The 23,325-nt window shown below is 42.8% G+C and overlaps 1 protein-coding gene across 3 annotated transcripts in view; it reads right to left on the bottom strand.

Annotated features, from left to right (window-relative positions):
• The window catches only part of mctp1b (multiple C2 domains, transmembrane 1b), an 89,400-nt gene that overhangs the window by 15,445 nt on the left and 50,630 nt on the right, over positions 1–23,325 (bottom strand). For 2 of the 3 annotated variants that reach the window (XM_028600803.1, XM_028600805.1), the window contains exons 5-13: positions 17,960–18,083; positions 11,918–12,085; positions 11,514–11,644; positions 8,799–8,985; positions 6,360–6,453; positions 4,465–4,567; positions 3,780–3,882; positions 1,839–1,940; positions 1,081–1,155 (exon numbers count right to left, since the gene is read on the bottom strand). In XM_028600803.1, the coding sequence (XP_028456604.1) occupies positions 1,081–1,155; positions 1,839–1,940; positions 3,780–3,882; positions 4,465–4,567; positions 6,360–6,453; positions 8,799–8,985; positions 11,514–11,644; positions 11,918–12,085; positions 17,960–18,083 (1,087 nt within the window). The remainder of the gene's footprint in view (positions 1–1,080; positions 1,156–1,838; positions 1,941–3,779; positions 3,883–4,464; positions 4,568–6,359; positions 6,454–8,798; positions 8,986–11,513; positions 11,645–11,917; positions 12,086–17,959; positions 18,084–23,325) is intronic. The other variant, XM_028600804.1, reaches the window with a different exon arrangement.

Raw genomic sequence — 23,325 nt, 5'->3', positions numbered from 1 at the left:
CTTGAATTACTTTCGTAATTTGTTGGTCCGCCAGTTGATTTGGCTTTTTAGTGGCCTTCTTCATGTTATAGGTTAAGTACAGCGTTTGCACAACTAGTTGTGTAATATCAGACGGATATGACTAGGATTTTACCAGGATTTGAACTGAGTGATCCCAGTTTTCGACCTACTCCGTCATGCGTCAAACCGGAAGTCCTCACTCACTCTTTCTCAAACACGCACACATTAACTCACAAATACACTGTCAAATATCAACATATACTTTCCATTCCATGTGATAAGCAAATGTGGTGGGATTCAGCTACTCCCAAAGAATATGTTTTGTTCTTTAAGGAAAGGTTAAAGGATGTGTTTCAAGGAATTTCGTGATTTAATGTCATGTTTGAGGCATATTGAACAATGTTGATTTATTGTTGGCCTAATATCAGTTTTAGGCTGTGATTTTTTTTTTATCTGTGTTAATTTAAACTCTTCCATGTATGTGGACACAATGTCTTTTGAGTAAAAAATGCAAATAAAACTCCAGCAGTTCATAACCACTGTCTTTAGCTTGTTTAAAAATGGAAACTTTTGTATGACTTGACTTGTGACTTGCTTGACCAAAGCTATGACTTGACTTGCTTGATTGTCACAAAAAATGACTTGGACTTGCTTGAGACTTGAAGGTTAAGACTTGAGACTTGCTTGAGACTTGCCCATGTGTGACTTACTCCCATCTCTGATGTCAGCTGTGCAATATCTTAGCATGTTTGTGTTGCATGAGAGTACAGTATGTGTTGAGAGATATTTGTATTTGTTGTCTTTTCTGTATTCTGTGTTGTCTTTGTAACGCTGCAGAACGGACAGAGCCCAAAACTAATTACCCTTCGGGGACAATAAAGTATATCTTGTCTCATAATGGGTGATGTCACATATGCTCTGTCCATTAATATTATACAGTCAATGGTAGGAAAAAATGAGAGAAACTAAAATATCACAGAAACTGTCTGTTGCGCGATGTAGCTGATGATTTACCATCATTGCAAATAATAATAATAATAATAATAATAATAATAATAATAATAATGCACATAAACATACCTGCTTGGACACTTTTGGTTCTTCCTCGATGTATTTCTGCTCTGCAGGGACAACAGTCTTTAAAGCAGCTTTAAACTGAAGGGGAAAACACAAAAAAGACAAAAGACAGGTAATTACAGACTCAACTTTTCATGGTGTCAGAAAAACAGGCCTGTTTTCAGCTGTGTGACGATGCATCTTACAGCTGATCCAAGAGGCTTCTTAAAGCCTTTATTTAGCTTAAGAAGGAGGAGAATTTTCTCAACACATAAACGGAAGACTTCATCCTTCAGTTTATCAACAACCTTCAACATCACGGTTACCTCCAGGATCTGTGCTAAGCTAGGCTAGATGGAGCCAGTTACCTCCAGGATCTGTGCTAAGCTAGGCTAGATGGAGCCGGTTACCTCCAGGATCTGTGCTAAGCTAGGCTAGATGGAGCCGGTTACCTCCAGGATCTGTGCTAAGCTAGGATAGATGGAGCTGGTTACCTCCAGGATCTGTGCTAAGCTAGGCTAGATGGAGCCAGTTACCTCCAGGATCTGTGCTAAGCTAGGATAGATGGAGCTGGTTACCTCCAGGATCTGTGCTAAGCTAGGCTAGATGGAGCCGGTTACCTCCAGGATCTGTGCTAAGCGATCCTCATTGCAGGTTCTATTCTTCCTGAGTTCCTTACAACTCACTTGTAAATTAAAAAACATGTCTTTCATCCTCTCTGGACACATCTCACAATTGAACAAACATACATATATTGTTAAACCTTTGGTACGGACACTCACAGTGTTGTAGATGACATCTATCTCCAGGTAGATGACTCCTTTAGTCGGCCCTGTCAGCTCCTTATTTTTCAACACGTAGCTCTTCTGCTCACCGTTACGGATCTGACAGAAATATAAAAACATGGTTACAGTTTGGATTAAACACTTAAAGGGGTAGTTCAGATGTTTGGAAGTGTGTTTGCCAGAGCTACTTCTCCATAGACAGTGTGTTAGCTACAGTACGCAAGCACACCTCCAGTTTAGAGAAGCAGGCAGAAGTACAGACACAGAAGATAAGCTGTGGACGGGGGGCAGCAGCTAAACACATTTTAGACCCCTAAAAACATCTCTATTAGTTTAAGTGGACGCTATATTTAAAGTATTTTCAGAGCTTTACCTGGCTGTCAGACAGCTCTTTACGACGGGGAACTGAAGCTGTTATCTCTGCTCTCTTCAAAGCCACCAGAGACTATAACAGGGCTAGGTTTTGGGCAAGAAAGTAGGTAAGTTGGGTTAAAGGATCAGTTTAAGGCCTGTATTAGCTAAATTGTTGGAGGTAGTTAAGCAACATAAGATAAAGACAGTTATTAAGGAGTCCAGTAATGAACTAAGTAGTAAGATGTAGGCTAATAAGGTAAATCTTTCGAGTAAGTTAATGAGGACTGTTCTGTATTTTGGAAAATTGTTTGTAATCTAATAAGGTACATTTCTTGGAAGTAAGTAGGGGTATGTATTTAGGGTAAAGGTTAGAGTTAGGCCACCAGACTCCTTTGACAAAAAAAAGTCATTTTACCTCGCAGAACATGGGAGGTTGCTGCTCTACTGCTGCCTCCGTCGGTTAGTTAGTTTGTGTTATTCTGTAATTTTGGTGTTTTAAAGGGTTAGGAAATAACAAAACTAACAAACCAACTAAGCAACGGAGGCAGCGGTAGAGCAGCAACTCCTGTGTTCTGCGAGTTAAAATGACAAAAGGAGTCTGGTGGCTTTAAGGCACCGACACACCAACCCTCGACGGCCGACCTTTGGCAGTAAAGCCAGTCTCCCCGAGCTGGTCAAAAACTTTCCTCTGAAAACACCAAAGCAACGCCGACTTGAGCGTATGTTCTGCGTGTGTGCTAGACGTAATACATCTCCATAGCAGCAGGCGGCGCTAATCTGTATTGTTGCACAAAAAAAAAATGGAAAACCGGAAACGACGAACGCGTCACGTGGGTCTGGCTTGGCATAATGGAGGCTCGTTCATAATACGATCTCATATTTTATGAAATAGTTCACCGAAACGAGTTTCTGAAAACATTTTAAGCGAGAAATAGGCCGTGCAGCTGCTGAATCTGTCTTCATTTCAGATCAACGAAGGTCAGTTTAAAAAGATTTTTGTGACGGCACGGGACACACCGAACAGACTCGAGTCACCGACCTCGCCAGACGATCACCGGCTCGGTGTGTCGGCGCCTTTAAAGAGAGCAGCGATAACAGACCCCCAAACTGGGGGTGTTCCAACCGCCATCTACTGTAGCTATAACACACCGACTATGGAGAAGAAGCTTGTAACCAAACTTCCCTTTAAGTGTCGACAGGTTTCAAACTAGGGGTGCACGATTCAGAAAATGTCACCATTCGATATTGATTTTTAGGCTCAAGATTCAATTCCAAATCAATTTTCGATTCAAAACCGATTCAAAAAACAATTCACAGTATGTAAATGTAGTTACTTTTGCCATGTGATTGCAGTAGACATACAATAAATAAATAAATACATTTAAAATATGAATCGATTTTGAATCGGTAGAGGTTGAATCGCGATACGAATGTGAATCGTTTTTTTTGCACACCCCTATTTCAAACTAAGACTTTTGGGATCTTTTTATTTCAAGGAAAGTGCAGTCTACTTAAGACCTTTACAACCCGTATCAGGATATTTCTACACACCTTAGGTGTGTGTTTTTCCTCGATCACACTCACATGTAACAACGGGATGGCCACTTTCCCCAGGAAGTCAGCGCTCCGGTCTCTGTCCTCGTCAAACACTGTCACCTCCAACACCGAGTGAATGTCTTTAACGTTGCTGAGGGAATAGAAAACGTGACACAGAGAGGGGGAATAAAGTGTCTGTATGTGGAGCCATTAGAGGTGTGAATCTTCACTGATCTCCCGATTCGATTATGATTATCATGTCAATTCAATTCGATGCGATATCACGATGCATCACGATGCGTCAAATCCATGTTTCTATTAAAGCCATGTAGGAGATTTAATTCGTAGCTTTTCAAGCTTCAAAAACCAAACATTCTGCAGGGCTCTAATACTAAATAAACTGGATACATAAAACTATACAGCACTGAGCACATGGCACCTCCTGAATGTGCAAAACATACCAGAATACATACATGAACCCACATTAAATTGTAAAGAAATAATCGATTATGAGCCGGCCGATTATCAATGCAGCATCGTCCATGTCCACGATTCCATGCATCGTTTATTTGAGTAATTTCAACACCTCTAGTAGCCATATTGGAGTTAGTAATACCAAAGTGAAAATAGCAACTGAGCTAAACCTCTGTAAGAAAGCCCAGAAGAAGACATAGTATTTCTGTTTTCATGAGGAGAAGAAAAAACAGATAAACGTGGACAGATGGTCACTCACAAAGTGAAGACTTTGTTCCACTCGGGATTCAGGTTCTTGTAAACCGTATGAGTCTGCAGCCGGTCGTTATTCAGCTCCAACACACAGAAGGGATCACTCTTTCCTACAAAGACATTCACATTACATTACACAGCTGCTGTACAATGGATCACTGCAGGTATAGTCTATAGCAGTGGGTCTCAAGCGTTTTTCAATAATGTTCCCCCTTTGAACAGTTTTTTTTAAGCCCCTAACGTAATGTAACCAGCTTGAATAATTTTTGGTAGAAAAAAAAAGTCTATATAAAGAGGACCAATACAGCGATGTCAGCGATAGATTTACTTAACAACAGCCTTGGACCTGGAAAAAATTTAAATGAGGATGGAAAAAGGCTACAAAACTTTAAAAACAATAAACGATAAACCTTGGAAAAAGAAAGGAAAATAAGAAAGAAGGAAATAAGGCAAGAATAGGTCAATAATAGTAATACAAACTTTGAAAAACACACAGTAGAAAGAAGGAAGGCAACTAAAAAAATTCAAATAAGTGACCAACCTCGAAAAAAGTGACAAAAACTTGGAAGAAAAAAGACAGGAAGAAAGGCAGAATAGGTCAAAACAAACGACAAAACCTTCAAGAAAAGGTGACAAATGACAAAATCTGGGACAAAAAAGTGACAATAGAAGTAACTGCGGCCTTGTAACTTAAAAAAACCTTTGCAAAAAATGTCACGTACCCCCTGCAGTCCTCCAGAGTACCCCTAGAGGGACACTTACCCCCTGTAGTCCTCCAGAGTACCCCTAGAGGGACACTTACCCCCTGTAGTCCTCCTGAGTACCCCTAGTGGGACACATACCCCCTGTAGTCCTCCAGAGTACCCCTAGAGGGACACTTACCCCCTGTAGTCCTCCTGAGTACCCCTAGAGGGACACTTACCCCCTGTAGTCCTCCTGAGTACCCCTAGTGGGACACATACCCCCTGCAGTCCTCCAGAGTACCCCTAGAGGGACACTTACCCCCTGTAGTCCTCCTGAGTACCCCTAGAGGGACACTTACCCCCTGTAGTCCTCCTGAGTACCCCTAGTGGGACACATACCCCCTGTAGTCCTCCAGAGTACCCCTAGAGGAACACTTACCCCCTGTAGTCCTCCTGAGTACCCCTAGAGGGACACTTACCCCCTGCAGTCTTCCAGAGTACCCCTAGAGGGACACTTACCCCCTGCAGTCCTCCAGAGTACCCCTAGAGGGACACTTACCCCCTGTAGTCCTCCTGAGTACCCCTAGTGGGACACATACCCCCTGTAGTCCTCCAGAGTACCCCTAGTGGGACACTTACCCCCTGTAGTCCTCCAGAGTACCCCTAGTGGGACACATACCGCCTGTAGTCCTCCAGAGTACCCCTAGTGGGACACATACCCCCTGCAGTCCTCCAGAGTACCCCTAGTGGGACACATACCCCCTACAGTCCTCCAGAGTACCCCTAGTGGGACACATACCCCCTGTAGACATCCAGAGTACCCCTAGAGGGACACTTACCCCCTGTAGTCCTCCAGAGTACCCCTAGTGGGACACATACCCCCTGTAGTCCTCCAGAGTACCCTTAGTGGGACACATACCCCCTGCAGTCCTCCAGAGTACCCCTAGTGGGACACATACCCCCTGCAGTCCTCCAGAGTACCCCTAGTGGGACACATACCCCCTACAGTCCTCCAGAGTACCCCTAGTGGGACACATACCCCCTACAGTCCTCCAGAGTACCCCTAGTGGGACACATACCCCCTGCAGTCCTCCAGAGTACCCCTAGTGGGACACATACCCCCTACAGTCCTCCAGAGTACCCCTAGGGGGACACGTACCCCCATTTGAGAACCACTGGTCTACAGAACAGGATATACGATGAGAATATTTTTGATTACCGGTAACGTCGGCAGCCATGAGTCCTTCGGCTCTCATCACCTTCACCTGCACGATGCCCACGTCTCTCCAGTTAGAGAACGACTTTATCACACCCTGGAGACAACATATACAGAGACTATAATAGAGAATCAGTGGATCCAGCCTGTGTTTTATTAGTTAGAAATCATCAGAAGCATTAAAGTGCCCATATTACTTACTTACATATAATGAAAAAAATAAATAAAATGATGATGATGGTGATTTGGGGTGTTATTTTGTGTCTCTGGTGTTTCCACACACATACACACTTTGATAAATCATCCATCCATGGTGTTCTGAGTGAGATCTGGTTTCTGAATGTGTCCTGCCTTCAGTCTCCTGGTGAGCTGGTCAAAATCGGCTCGGCTTTCTACGTCACTAGCCGAAACGAGCTGGCTAACTGCAACCGTTAGCTCGTAGCATGCTACCTCGTTCTCAGTAGCAAAGCACTGCTACAACACACACTAGTTCACCTTAATCTCCAAAAGAACTACTTCCATGTGCTCCCTGGTTTAGAAGAAGTCTCCCAGCTGATCCTGCCTTGGAACTGACGGAAGTTGGAGAAACAGCCTTTCTTTTACTGTCTATGGAGCTATGTCGGTACCCGATCCGTTCCACCTGCACAATCCGTTCTGCGCATGCGCAAGACGATAATACTGTTTTACGACCTGCCCGATCTGTTCCACGCTAGCCTCCACCCAAGCTAACGTTAGTTTAGCTAACAGCTAATTCGGCTAACCGCTAGCCGACAAATAACGCATGCGCAGAACGGATCGTGCAGGCAGAACGGACAGCTAGATTCAGTCTAAAATAACGTTAAGTCAAACATAACGGGAGAAACAGGCTACAGCTAAATTAAGACTTTACAGTAACAATAAAGATAAGTATTGAGTGATTGTATTTTAAATGAGCACAAGTAAAGCAGAACTGACGTAACAGCTGTTATATATGCTAACGTTTGTTTTGAAGTTTTATTTTGAGGGTCTTTTAAAAGTTTGCATGCTGTCTCAGCTAGCGGTTAGCCGAATTAGCTGTTAGCTTAACTAACGTTAGCTTAACTGTGGAGGCTGACGGACGGCAGACCGCTACAATCAGCTAGAGGTTAGCCAAATGAACTGTTAGCTAAAGTAATGTTAGCTTCCCAGTGGAGGCTAACGGCAGACCGCTATAATCACCTAGCGGTCCGCCCAAATTAGCTATTAACTAACCTAACGTGAATTAGCTATTAGCTAAACTAACGTCAGCTTCCCGGTGGAGGCTAGTGTGGGAACAGATCGGGTAGTGTCGTAAATCATCGTACCACAGCGCATGCGCAAACATCTTGCGCATGCGCAGAGCGGATTCTGCAGTTGGAACGGATCGGGTACTGACAAGCTAGCTGACATGATCTACGATCTGAGCTACTGAGCATGTGCGAGTGCAATCAAAGATAGTACAGAAGAAGAAGAAGAAGAAAAGAGGTCTCACTCTGTAGCTAAAACAGAGACCTGAACACAGGGTGAAAAGAGGAGCTGCAGCAACGTGCAGCACAACAAAAATAAGGTGTTTTTTGAAAATTAAACCATGTAAACCTATTCTGGTACAACCTCTAAAATACAGTTATGAACCTGAAAATGAGCAGAATATGGGCGCTTTAAAGGAACACGCCGACTTATTGGGAATTAAGCTTATTCACCGTAACCCCCAGAGTTAGACAAGGCCATACATCCCCTTCTCATCTCTGTGTGTGCTGTAATGCTGTCTGGCGGCTCCAGCGGCATCAGGCCAGCACAGAAGATGCAGGTGAATGGTTCCAGTAATCCTACTGCTCCCAATAAGTGACAAAATAACTCCAACATGTTCCTATTTACATGTTGTGATTTATAGAGTCACAGCGTGTACAAAAAACAACGTAACATGAGACACAGCCATCTTCTAACTGTAAACAAACCGGGAACTATATTCTCAGGCGGAAGAATATAGTACTCGGGCGGAATGATATGCTCGCAGCAAGCCTGTCTGAGAATATAGTTCCCGGTTTGTTTACAGTTAGAAGATGGCTGTGACTCATGTTATGTTGTTTTTTGTACACGCTGTGACTCTACAAATCACAACATGTAAATAGGAACATGTTGGCGTTATTTTGTCACTTTTGTCACAATTCGGAGCAGTAGGCTAGTTGGAACCAGTTACCTGCAGGATCTGTGCTGGGCTAGGCTAGTTGGAACCAGTTACCTGCAGGATCTGTGCTAAGCTAGGCTAGTTGGAACCAGTTACCTGCATGATCTGTGCTGGGCTAAGCTAATGCTGGAGCCATCAGACAGCCTTACAGCACGCACAGAGATGAGAAGGGTCTGTATGGACTAGTCTAACTCTGGGGGTTACGGTGAATAAGATAAATTCCCAATAAGTTGGCGTGTTCCTTTAAGAGTGCTGCTCACGTATCGCTTGAGTATCTCGCTGCGCTCTAGCGGGTCGTCCAGCGGTGTGACGGACAGGTCTGCGATGGAGACGTGCGCCGAGGCGGTCAGCGTGACCAGCAGCACCACGTAGCCACGGGACTCCTCGAGGGCCAGCTCCAGGTGATGAGTTTGCTCCTTGGACAGAGTGGAGAGGTCCAACTGGCAGCTGGAGAGCAAAAAAACATTGAACAATGTTAATGTTGTGGACACTCTCCGTCTTTGGGAGCGTGCCTATGTTCCCACATGTCTACGATTTTGTTTTTTTTCAAAATTAGGGCCCTATGTTCCCACATTTCCTTTTGCATAAATTTGTATCAGATTTTATCACCCTTAACCCTTAAAAAAAATGTTGGATAGGGCTTACAATGAAGGGAAATTAAGGAACACAAGACCTAATTTTGAAAATGTCCTAGAAATGTGGGACCATTGGGCTGTGGGAACATAGGGTTGTGGGAACATAAGGCTGCGGGAACATTGGGCTGTGGGACAATTGGACTGTGGGAACATAGGGCTGTGGGAACATAGGGCTGTGGGACCATTGGGCTGTGGGAACATAGGGCTGTGGGAACATAGGGCTGTGGGAACATTGGGCTGTGGGAACATTGGGCTGTGGGAACATAGGGCTGTGGGAACATAGGGCTGTGGGACCATAGGGCTGTGGAAACATAGGGCTGTGGGAACATAGGGCTGTGGGAACATAGGGCTGTGGGAACATAGGGCTGTGGGACCATAGGGCTGTAGGAACATAGGGCTGTGGGAACATTGGGCTGTGGGAACATAGGGCTGTGGGACCATAGGGCTGTGGAAACATAGGGCTGTGGGACCATAGGGCTGTGGGACCATTGGACTGTGGGAACATAGGGCTGTGGGAACATAGGGCTGTGGGAACATAGGGCTGTGGGAACATAGGGCTGTGGGACCATAGGGCTGTAGGAACATAGGGCTGTGGGAACATTGGGCTGTGGGAACATAGGGCTGTGGGACCATAGGGCTGTGGAAACATAGGGCTGTGGGACCATAGGGCTGTGGGACCATTGGACTGTGGGAACATAGGGCTGTGGGAACATAGGGCTGTGGGAACATAGGGCTTTGGGAACATAGGGCTGTGGGACCATTGGGCTGTGGGACCATTGGGCTGTGGGACCATAGGGCTGTGGAAACATAGGGCTGTGGAAACATAGGGCTGTGGAAACATAGGGCTGTGGGAACATAGGGCTGTGGGACCATTGGGCTGTGGGACCATTGGACTGTGGGAACATAGGGCTGTGGAAACATAGGGCTGTGGGAACATAGGGCTGTGGGACCATAGGGTTGTGGGAACATAGGGCTGTGGGAACATAGGGCTGTGGCCTGCTTGGTTCTTTAAGGGAATAATTGTAAAGATTTACAAAGAATATGTTTAGGGCGTTTCCTCTCTAACTTGGAGGTTTTGGGACCGATTGGTGGGATTGCTGTGGACGAAGTACACACGGAGATACACTGGTAAGACCCAATGAGGTTTGATATTTTAGCTACACCTATCTAAAACTAGGATTTAGTCTGTGTTAATATACATAAGGTAGGGGGTCATGGTTTTGTGCGAGTTCGGTACAGTGAAAACAAAACAAATGCATGAGGATCTGTTTGTTTTCATTTATTGACCTTTATCACGGCAGACATGTTGACATGCCATAGTAGGAAAAGCACAGGTGTATTTCAGAACCATTAATGATGGCTGCATTCCACTTAGGAGAGACCCTGGTATTAAACCATTACTGATGGCTGCATTCCACTTAGGAGAGGTCCTGGTATTAAACCATTACTGATGGCTGCATTCCACTTAGGAGAGGTCCTGGTATTAAACCATTACTGATGGCTGCATTCCACTTAGGAGAGACCCTGGTATTAAACCATTACTGATGGCTGCATTCCACTTAGGAGAGGTCCTGGTATTAAACCATTACTGATGGCTGCATTCCACTTAGGAGAGACCCTGGTATTAAACCATTAATGATGGCTGCATTCCACTTAGGAGAGGTCCTGGTATTAAACCATTACTGATGGCTGCATTCCACTTAGGAGAGGTCCTGGTATTAAACCATTACTGATGGCTGCATTCCACTTAGGAGAGACCCTGGTATTAAACCATTACTGATGGCTGCATTCCACTTAGGAGAGACCCTGGTATTAAACCATTAATGATGGCTGCATTCCACTTAGGAGAGACCCTGGTATTAAACCATTAATGATGGCTGCATTCCACTTAGGAGAGACCCTGGTATTAAACCATTAATGATGGCTGCATTCCACTTAGGAGAGACCCTGGTATTAAACCATTAATGATGGCTGCATTCCACTTAGGAGAGACCCTGGTATTAAACCATTACTGATGGCTGCATTCCACTTAGGAGAGGTCCTGGTATTGTTCATGCTGACTCACTGAAATATCTTACTGGGACACTTGATGGAACTGAGCCATCGGTAAGGTTATCAATGTCAGCTGTGCTTCTCCTACTCTGACAAGTCAACATGTCTGCTGTGAGAAAGCTCCATTGTGAACAGACAGTTAAATTGTCACAATTGACACAATCCTCCTGCTGTAGACTGAGAGGACAATGTGTCCACTGGCAACTTTGGGAAACTATTTTCATTATAAAAAATGAGGAACATAAAAACAAATGAATGCAGATGAACACGGAGAAGTGATGGACTGACCGTCCGATGAAGTCGTCTCTCCTCCCCGTGTCTTTGTCCCACACGGTGATCTCCAACACTCCTCCGCTCTCTTCATACAGGTGGAGGTCAAACTGCTCCCTCCACTGGGGGCTAAGGGTCTTTGGCACCGTCTACACACACACACACACACACACACACACACACACACACACACACACACACACACACACATACATACAGAGACACCGAGAGAGAGACACACACACACACACACACAGAGAGGAGGCTGATCAGAGGTCAGTGTAGTCTGAGAGGAGGCTGATCAGAGGTCAGTGTAGTCTGAGAGGAGGCTGATCAGAGGTCAGTGTAGTCTGAGAGGAGGCTGATCAGAGGTCAGTGTAGTCTGAGAGGAGGCTGATCAGAGGTCAGTGTAGTAGGCGTACCTTGCTCTTGTATTTCTGGGGTCCCAGTCTGAACTTGACGTAGGGGTCACTGAGACCATTGGGGTCCATGGGGATCAGGTTCCGGCCTTCGATCAGCGCGATGCTGACGATCCCTCGCCACAGCTGAGATTTCCGATGCAGCTCAGAGAGACGGATGGACTGCTGCTGCTGATCCATCCGTCCGTACGCGTGCACACACACACACACACACACACACACACACACACACACACACACACACACACACACACACACACACACAGACACACACACACACAAACACACACACACACACACACACACAAACAACACACACACACACACAAGAGAGACTCACACACACACACACACACACACACACACACACACACACACACACACAGACACACACACACAGAGACACAAACACACACACACAGAGACACACACACACAGACACACACACACACACACACACACACACACACACACAGACACACACACACACACACACACACACACACACACACATACAGAGACACACACACACACACACACACACACAGACAGACAGACAGACACACACACACAGAGACAGAAACACACATACAGACACACACACACACACACACACACACACACACACACACACACAAACACACACACACACAAACACACACACACACACACACAGACAGACACACACACACACACACACACACAAAGACACACACACACACACAGAGACAGACACACACATACAGACACACACACACACACACACACACACAAAGACACACACATACACACACAGAGACAGACACACACATACAGACACACAGACAGACACACAAACAGACACACACACAGACACACACACACACACAGACACACAAACACACACACACAGAGACACACAGACACACACACACACACACACACACACACACACACACACACACACACACACACACAGTTCGTTTGTTGGAGACTAGTTTCAACGTTGGATTAATCCTCATTTCGTGCTCTACAGATTTTACGTAAGAAAGCTTAATTGATCGTTCACAAAACCCCGCCCTCGAACAGTCCTCGTCCAATCCTAGCTCAGCAACTGTAACTAAGGAGAAGGACCCCCCCAGTCAAACGTTGCAATTTCAGCAAGATGGTGAAACGATGCGCCTTTGGCACCTGCAAGTCTGACACCAGGTACCCCAAAACGTTTAGAGGGAGGGTTGGTTTTGTTCGCCTTTCCAAAGCCCAAGACCCAAGCGGAAAGATGCCGACAATGGATTGAGCGGTGTGGGAGACCCCACTCACAGCTAAATGCCTCGAAGATTAATGAGCATAGCTACATATGTCTGCTCCAAGCTAAGTAAAGCTAGCGAGCTAACTTACATCAATCATCAATAAGTAGTTTAAGTAGAGAAAAAGATCTTTGACACAAGACAAACAAACAGTCAAATGGGGCCCTGATATTAAAGGTCCCATGGCATGAAAATGTCACTTTATGAGGTTTTTTAACATTAATATGCGACACCCCCCCCAGCCAATCAATGGTCCCCCAGTGGTTAGAAATGGTGATATTTCAGGAAAGAGACTTCAGATACAGTATTAGGGGACCACTAAGGTCTATATAAAAGAGACTTCAGATACAGTATTAGGGGACCACTAAGGTCTATATAAAAGAGACTTCAGATACAGTATTAGGGACCACTAAGGTCTATATAAAAGAGACTTCAGATACAGTATTAGGGACCACTAAGGTCTATATAAAAGAGACTTCAGATACAGTATTAGGGGACCACTAAGGTCTATATAAAAGAGACTTCAGATACAGTATTAGAGGACAACTAAGGTCTATATAAAAGAGACTTCAGATACAGTATTAGGGACCACTAAGGTCTATATAAAAGAGACTTCAGATACAGTATTAGGGGACCACTAAGGTCTATATAAAAGAGACTTCAGATACAGTATTAGAGGACCACTAAGGTCTATATAAAAGAGACTTCAGATACAGTATTAGGGACCACTAAGGTCTATATAAAAGAGACTTCAGATACAGTATTAGAGGACAACTAAGGTCTATATAAAAGAGACTTCAGATACAGTATTAGAGGACAACTAAGGTCTATATAAAAGAGACTTCAGATACAGTATTAGGGGACCACTAAGGTCTATATAAAAGAGACTTCAGATACAGTATTAGAGGACCACTAAGGTCTATATAAAAGAGACTTCAGATACAGTATTAGAGGACCACTAAGGTCTATATAAAAGAGACTTCAGATACAGTATTAGAGGACCACTAAGGTCTATATAAAAGCATCCAAAGAGCACAATGTCAGGGGACCTTTAAAATGAGCAAAAACAGTTATGATGGAAACAGAGAGGCGATCAGCGTGAAGGTTTCAGGACAGTAAATTGAAAGCTGCGAGGGCACACACAGATGATGATGATGATGATGATGATGAGTTACCTTTGTGGATCGTTTCCAGGACCTCCTGAGCAGCATGGTCTGAATATACATCAAAATACATTATTTCATGACTTTTTCAAGGTGGGAGAACACTAGTGGTTTTAACCCTTGTGTTGTCTTCTGGTCGACCATGCACTTGATGTCCTTCTCTGTCAAAATTAACACGTTTTTTAAAAATATTTTTGACAATTTGTTTTGAGGTTTTTGTCTTCTTTTTTTTCGTCACTTTTTTCAATGTTTTTGTCACCTTTTTTTCCATGTTTTCAATGCTATTTTTCACCAACACTGACTTATTACCACTAGTTTTACACGCATTTTCGGAATTCATGGTCAATAAATCCCATGTATAGGAGATTATAACACCTATTATACCTAATTTTGAAATGATGAATGATTTTGACTAATATTAAAGTGACGTATTTTGGTGGAGAATCACAGACAGATCTCAAAGTTTAGTCAGGATATGAAAACATTTAAATTTTTTCAAATGCTGTAAAATTTAATACCTAGAATTCAATGAAAGTAGCAATTGAGTACTTGCAATTGTACTTAATTTTTTGAGTAATTTGGTTAAAAGGAACCCCATATTTCTGATATAGAAGTTCTGAGAACAGGTCAAATGGACAAGGACAACATGAGGGTTAATAACTAGAGGGCTGCAAAAATGTGTCAAAATCTAAATGAGATGCACATCAGGAGCAGCACGGCATTGTGTAAGCCACTAGAGGGCACTACAGGACAGGTTTAACTACAAGGAGCTAATACAAGTGATGAAGAGGAGGGGGTACTGCAACTTTAATTAGGCTCCACGAATAGAGCATCTTAAAATAGATCCTAATTGTGAAGAATGTGCTGAAACTTCAATTTCACGGCCTTATTAGTTTTAATGACACTTTGATTTTCCGAGCTGTCGGTCTTCCATTTTTCTCATGCTGTTGATTTTCCTTTTCTCTCCCTCTCTCTTTCTTTTTGTTGTTTGTCTCTTTCTCTCAGTCTGGAGCTGCAGCACAGACCGATGATTAATTTATATACTGAATAAAACATGGATGAGACTGGCTTTGTGTTTAATGTCTTAGTGCTGAGCACACCTTCTGAAACCATCTTCTGAACTGTTAACTGTGTGAAAAGAGGAAACTTAAGTATGGGTAGCAAAGAAGTATTTAAATAACTTAATGTTTAGATTTGAATAACAATGGAAACTGTAATTGGGAATTTAATAAAGCTACACTACCGGTCAAAGGGGTCACTTAGAAATGTCCATTCCACTCCATTATAGACAGAACACCAGCTGAGATCAGTTGCATTGTGTTTTTTAACCAGGGCAGCAGTTTTCAGATTACATTATGTGCTTACATGATTGAGAAAGGGTTCTCCAATGTTTTCTCAGTTAGCCTTTTAAAATGATATCAGATGAGTGAACAGAATGGGCCTTTGGACCGGTGGATGAATGGTTGCTGACAATGGGCAATGTAGATATTGCATTAAAGATCCGCCACTTATTTCTACAACAATTGCAATGATGTAAGCACCTTAATGTCATCTGAAAACTGCTGCCCTGGTTAAAAAAAACAATGCAACTGATCTCAGCTCTGTCTGTAATGGAGTGGAATGGAAATTTCTAACTGACCCTAAACTTTTGACCGGTAGTGTATATTGGTTTAAGTGTGCGCTATATTTAGAGTATTTTCCGCGCTTCACCTGGCTTTCAGACAGCCCTTTACGACGGGGAACTGAAGCCATTATCTCTGCTCTCTTTAAAGCCACCAGTCATTTTACCTCGCAGAACACGGGAGTTGCTGATCTACCGCTGCCTCCATCGGTTAGTTGGTTTGATAGTTCCTAACCCTTTAAAAACACCAAAGTCACACAATAACACAAACAAACCAATGGAGACAACGGTAGGCCAACAACTCCTGTGTTCTGCGAGGTAAAATTACTGTTTTTGTCAAGTCAGTCTGCTGTGATGTTCTGTGATTCCTTTGGGATCCTCACAAACACTTCATATTGGGTTTTTCTATCATGTGTCAGTCATATGTTATGTGTTCTTGTACATCACTTTCCAAACTCTTAAAAGTGCTCGTATTATGCTCATTTTTCAATTTTATTTAGAGGTTGTACCAGAAAAGGTTTACATGGTATAATTTTCAGAAAACACCATATTTTTGTTGTACTGTACTTTGCTGCAGCTCCTCTTTTCACCCTGTGTGTTGAGCTCTCTGTTTTAGCTACAGAGTGAGACATCTCACTTCTGTTACATCTTTGTTGGGAGTCACACATGCTCAGTAGCTAGGTAAGGACTACTAGCCAGTCAGAAGCAGAGTATGAGGGCGTGCCCTGACAGTACCTAGGTAAGGACTACTAGCCAGTCAGAAGCAGAGTATGAGGGTGTACCATGCTAGCAGCTAGCCGAGCATTATAACGTGTGTTCCAAAGTGACCACGTTGGTCTCTGAAGTAAAGGCTGGACTACAATAGAGCTGTTTGGAGCAGTTGGTGAACAGTGTTTTCTGTTGGAGATGGTAAGTCCCTTTGGGGCTTTTTCACTTTGTAAACCTATAACGTACACAAAAAGATATATAACACAATAAAGTAAATGGGGAAAAGCCAAAAAGCATAATATGAGCACTTTAAGAAAACCTATAACAACTACTGTAAAAAACTAAATCATATCACTAAAGTTCTCGTCCAGACTCATTTGTTCTCTACGGCGACTGATAAAGAGGAAGAAGATTCTCCCTAAACTAGAAGTAGGAAAAGGGTTGAATGAGGGCGACGCTGTAAGAGCCTAATCACCACTACACTCACTTTATTCACATACGGCTTCCACCGATACTTCATAACCTGTCTCTGCTGTGGGAAACACAAACGCAGCAAAAACACTCATTATTAAAGGGACAATTCCAGCGAAATTCCGGCGCAAAATGACCCTAGGGGTTAATAACACATGCGTACCGAGTCAACCGTTCTCTGGGATGTGTTTTCATGCTAATCTAATGTGTCTCTAGCTTGAAACAAGCTAGCTAGCTAGTGTAGAATTAGCGATTTGTTTTTACTTCACCCTTGCCCCGAAGATTAGCTTTAGAAGCTAATCAGCTGTTCGCACTAGCTTGTTTCAAGCTAGAGACACATTCGATTAGCATGAAAACATGTCCCAGAGAAGGGTCGACTCGGTACACATATATTATTAACCCCTAGGTTCATTTTGTGCCGGATTTGTCCTTTAAGAGTTAATTGTGATCTTGTAATCCAGTAGTGTTGAAACAATAAGTAGATTAAAGGATTATTACGGTGATGCTCGACCTTTTAAAACAAAGCAGTGTCTACTTGCGCCCCTTCGTCAATGGTTGTGTGTTGTGACCTGTTAAACCAGACACTAGTTTTTTTGTTTGTACTTGTTTTGTTTGAATTACTTTAAAATAAAATGGAAAAACATCATCATATAACTGCAAAAACTCTTTCCTTCCATCTTATACAATAGTTGTAATCGTAGTGTTTTACAAAGATACTCGGTTTTCCGTTGCACCAATAAAGTAAATTGAACAGGACAGATGAGCAGTATATATATATATACATATATATACGTACGGTTGAGTCTCTTCGCTCCTCTATGGGACTATCTTTAGGTGTCAGGGTGACGGCCAGCTCCAGGGTGCCCAGGTCCTGATCCGGGTGCTGCGAGTCCGTCAGCACCAGAGTTACAGGTATCGTCCTGTAACACACACAAACGTAGGATAGGTGTGAATGCTGACCAGTGAAAGATATTAGAAGCACTTTTCCGGTGATGGCTGAGCGTTTCTGAGCTGCCTCCAACTGAGCTTGAAGACGTACAGTACCGGCCAAAAGTTTGGACACACCTTCTCATTCAGTGTGTTTCTTTATTTTCATGACTATTTACATTGTAGATTCTCACTGAAGGCATCAAAACTATGAATGAACACATATGGAATTATGTACTTAACAAAAAAGTGTGAAATAACTGAAAACATGTCTTATATTTTAGATTCTTCAAAGTAGCCACCCTTTGCTTTTTTTGATAACTCTGCAAACCCTTGGTGTTCTCTCAATGAGCTTCATGAGGTAGTCACCTGAAATGGTTTTACCTTCACAGGTGTGCTTTGTCAGGGTTCATTAGTGGAATTATTTCCCTTATTAATAAACAAGCAAAGGGTGGCTACTTTGAAGAATCTAAAATATAAGACATGTTTTCAGTTATTTCACACTTTTTTGTTAAGTACATAATTCCATATGTGTTCATTCATAGTTTTGATGCCTTCAGTGAGAATCTACAATGTAAATAGTCATGAAAATAAAAAGGAAACGCATTGAATAAGAAGGTGTGTCCAAACTTTTGGCCTGTACTGTAGATGTGACATGAGCAACCTGTCTGGAAGTTGGAAGTGTTCTGGTAGCTGTGCCGAGAGAAATCTCAATAATTTCCAAACTTTTGACTCAAAACTGCCTGTGAGCTTCTCCTGTACTATACGGTAATTCCTCTACTGTGTGACAGTAAGTCTCGTGGTTATGACCCAATTGTTAGCCTATTTTTATTTTATAAAAGCGTCTGCTACGGAGCCATAACGTGAGGTACAAGGTAATGGAGCCTTTTATACATTGTTGTGTTTCTTTAGAAATAAACAACAGACAAATAGAGTCTTTAAACGCTTCAGAACACTATGCTTTGGGTAACATAAGGTGGGGGTGTATGGTAAGAACAAAGGACAACCAATGAGCTGTCTCCACATGTAGCAGGGGCCCCTCTGGTTACACTTTCCAGATGTTTCAGCAAAAATGGGGCAAAGTTCATCTTAGCCCCTAACAGAAACCTAAACTTAAAGTGCCCATATTATGAACATTTTTTTCCATCCATGGTGTTCTGAGTGAGATCTGGTTTCTGAATGTGTCCTGCCTTCAGTCTCCTGGTGAGCTGGTCAAAATCTGCACGGCTTTCTACGTCACTAGCCAAAACGAGCTGGCTAACTGCAACCGTTAGCTCGTAGCATGCTACCTCGTTCTCAGTAGCAAAGCACTGCTACAACACACACAAGTTCACCATAATCTCCAAAAGAACTACTTCCATGTGCTCCCTGGTTTAGAAGAAGTCTCCCAGCTGATCCTGCCTTGGAACTGACTGAAGTTGGAGAAACAGGCTTTCTTTTACTGTCTATGGAGCTAGCTGACATGATCTACATCTGAGCTACTGAGCATGTGCGAGTGCAATCAAAGATAGTACAGAAGAAGAAAAGAGGTCTCACTCTGTAGCTAAAACAGAGACCTGAACACAGGGTGAAAAGAGGAGCTGCAGCAGTGAGAGAGAGAGAGCTGTGCAGTACAACAAAAATATGAAAATGAAACCATGTAAACCTATTCTGGTAAGACCTTAAAATACAATTATGAACCTGAAAATTAGCATAATATGGGCGCTTTAAGGTTATGAACATTCAGACACTACACAGGCGGTTTGAGACACAGCCCATGGCTTTCAAACAAGCACAGTGGCAGTTGGTCTGCATCACTCGTAGCATCCAGTTGATATTGCGATGCCGATAAAAAAATTATCTATTGTGCAGCCCAAATATGGGTTAATATGGTAATAAGGGTTGAATGAACGGTCGACCTATCAGAATTCAAGTAAGCCATTTTTAAATGAGAAATTAGTTCTGTTGTAAACTGTTGAAGTTAAAAAAGTTAAAACATTGGGGATGTTTTAGAGCAATATACTTTAAGGTCAAAAATGTAACTTTTTTGATGTAAACTGCTGTGAGACTGAAACTGAGCCAAAAAAGATTGTTTCAATACTGATTAAGCCTAATTAGCATTCGACTGCCTCACCCCAAACCTAGCTTCTAAAGAATTAATTAGATCATGTCTGTTTGTATTTAGCATAAAGGTAGAAGCTCCTTTTCCCCACACAATGAGACCTATTGTTTAAACAGCTTTGAGAGCCATGCGCTGTTGAGCCAGACTTGATTAGAACAAAGGAAATGCATATCTCTGTAAACTTGAATAGAATCGGCACTACCGTGATAAATGACCTTTGTCTGTGACCTGGAGTAAACCTGAAATCAGAGGTGAGTCCTTATCCTGAGAGACTTTTTATTCAAGGAATATAATTCGGAAACAGAGGTGATTTCGGGACTGCGAACTATGACCCCTCACAAGGGGAAGCATGTCTTGCAGTCCACTGCTGGCACTGTTTTATGTTTTACATTTGTTTTTGTCATGTCTTTTTCATCACGTTGTTTTTTTTTAAACCTTTTGCTTAACTTTCAAATTGGACCCTAGCCTCTCCTTCCTCCTCAGAAATCAAGCTTTAGTTAACAACATGTTTACAGGCTGATAGGGACCTTTTATAATAAACAGGCAGTGTGCATTGGACTTGTGGAGGTTTCTATAGACTTCTCTGCTTCATTGTTACTGTGTCTGCCGTCTATTCAGGCAAGGGCTGTGTTTATTGTTATTGTAAACAATATAAACTTTTACTAAACTTAATTACAGTACAACTCAGTCATTTAGTAAACTGGGGAGCCGTCTCCAAACCCTCTGATTCTAAGAAGAGTTTACCTCCTAAAAGCTGAAGTCAGCAGACGTTTTAAATGAGAAATGAGCTCTGTTGTCAACAAGTGTTGCTGTGTTCCTTATCGCATACTTCTTTTTTTACTTTTAGTACAACAGCTGTTCTTACAAAGTACGTACTGTTGCCTGCAGTACAGTCTGCAGACAATCGGGACATAAAACTCTGTGATAACATTGCAGCTCAAACTTTGAGCCTCTTGCTCAGATATGCTGCACAGAGGTTTGTGGGTCAGAAATCGCGCTGGCTTGTGTTGACGATAAAAAAGTTAAAACCATGCTTATGTTTTGAAAACAATGTACTTTTGGTTCTATGTAACCTGCAGCTAGATCTAATCATATAACAATACTGATTAGCATTAGACTGGCTCACCCAAACCTAGCTTCTAAAGAATTAATTAGATCATGTCTGTCATTTAGCATAAAGGTAGAAAGCTCCTTGTCCCCACACACGGAGACCTATTGTTTCTGCCTTTTGGGGAGCCACTCCCTGTTGAGCCAGACTTGATTAGAACAAAGAAAATGCATAGCTTGTAAACTTGAATAGAATCGGCACTACCATGATAAACCTTTGTCTGTGACCTGGAGTAAACCTGAAATCAAGGGTGTGTCCTTAATCCGAGACAGTTTCCATTCAAGGAAACACTCAAAATTCCACAGGAATATAATTCGGAAACAGATGATTTCGGGACTGCAAATCTGTGACCCCACCAGGGAAGCAGGTTCTGCAGTCTGCTGTTTACAGTGTATTGTTTTGTCATGTCACAAGACTGATATATGTAATTCCTAAAGGAGAAGCATGATTTCAGTCCGCTTCCAGCTGCAGTGTAACATTTGTTTTTGTCATGTCGTTTTCATCATTCTGTTTTATTAAACCTTTTGCTTAACTTTCAAATTGCTCCTAGCCTCTCCTTCCTCCTCAGAAATAAACAAAAAAACCCGTCTTTTAGAATTTCTTAACACTTGGAAACTACAAAATGTGACCAGATGCATTCGGACATATTTTTGGCATTCTGCATTTGACAAACTATGTATTGGGACAAACTAAATCTTTGGTAGTATGGACATAGCAACATTGTGTACTTACTTTACTTTGGATATTGTGTACTTGATCCTTCACATTTGGTTACAAATATTTCCATGATATTACCTCTATTTAAATGTCTCTCTACTAATGTTGTGTGAAGTTTGGACATGTCTTCCTGCAGTGAACATCCCAGCAGGTTAACAAGTGAAATGTACAGTGAGGAAAATAAGTATTTGAACACCCTGCTATTTTGCAAGTTCTCCCATTTGGAAATCATGGAGGGGTCTGAAATTGTCATCGTAGGTGCATGTCCACTTTGAGAGACATAATCTAAAAAAACAAATCCCGAAATCACAATGTATGATTTTTTAACTATTTATTTGTATGATACAGCTGCAAATAAGTATTTGAACACCTGTCTATCAGCTAGAATTCTGACCCTCAAAGACCTGTTAGTCTGCCTTTAAAATGTCCACCTCCACTCCATTTATTATCCTAAATTAGATGCACCTGTTTGAGGTCGTTAGCTGAATAAAGTCACCTGTCCACCCCATACAATCAGTAAGAATCCAACTACTAACATGGCCAAGACCAAAGAGCTGTCCAAAGACACTAGAGACAACATTGTACACCTCCACAAGGCTGGAAAGGGCTACGGGGAAATTGCCAAGCAGCTTGGTGAAAAAAAAAAAAGGTCCACTGTTGGAGCAATCATTAGAAAATGGAAGAAGCTAAACATGACGGTCAATCTCCCTCGGACTGGGGCTCCATGCAAGATCTCACCTGGTGGGGTCTCAATGATCCTGAGAAAGGTGAGAAATCAGCCCAGAACTACACGGGAGGAGCTGGTCAATGACCTGAAAAGAGCTGGGACCACCGTTTCCAAGGTTACTGTTGGTAATACACTAAGACGTCATGGTTTGAAATCATGCATGGCACGGAAGGTTCCCCTGCTTAAACCAGCACATGTCCAGGCCCGTCTTAAGTTTGCCAATGACCATTTGGATGAACCAGAGGAGTCATGGGAGAAAGTCATGTGGTCAGATGAGACCAAAATAGATTTTTGGTCATAATTCCACTAACTGTGTTTGGAGGAAGAAGAATGATGAGTACCATCCCAAGAACACCATCCCTACTGTGAAGCATGGGGGTGGTAGCATCATGCTTTGGGGGTGTTTGTCTGCACATGGGACAGGGCGACTGCACTGTATTAAGGAGAGGATGACCGGGGCCATGTATTGTGAGATTTTGGGGAACAACCTCCTTCCCTCAGTTAGAGCATTGAAGATGGGTCGAGGCTGGGTCTTCCAACAGGACAATGACCCGAAGCACACAGCCAGGATAACCAAGGAGT

The sequence above is a fragment of the Perca flavescens genome, chromosome 16 (assembly GCF_004354835.1).
Source record: "Perca flavescens isolate YP-PL-M2 chromosome 16, PFLA_1.0, whole genome shotgun sequence".
In the NCBI taxonomy this organism is placed as follows: domain Eukaryota; kingdom Metazoa; phylum Chordata; class Actinopteri; order Perciformes; family Percidae; genus Perca; species Perca flavescens.
Note: the sequence above shows the minus strand (reverse complement) of the source record. Positions and strands in the feature narration are given on the sequence as shown.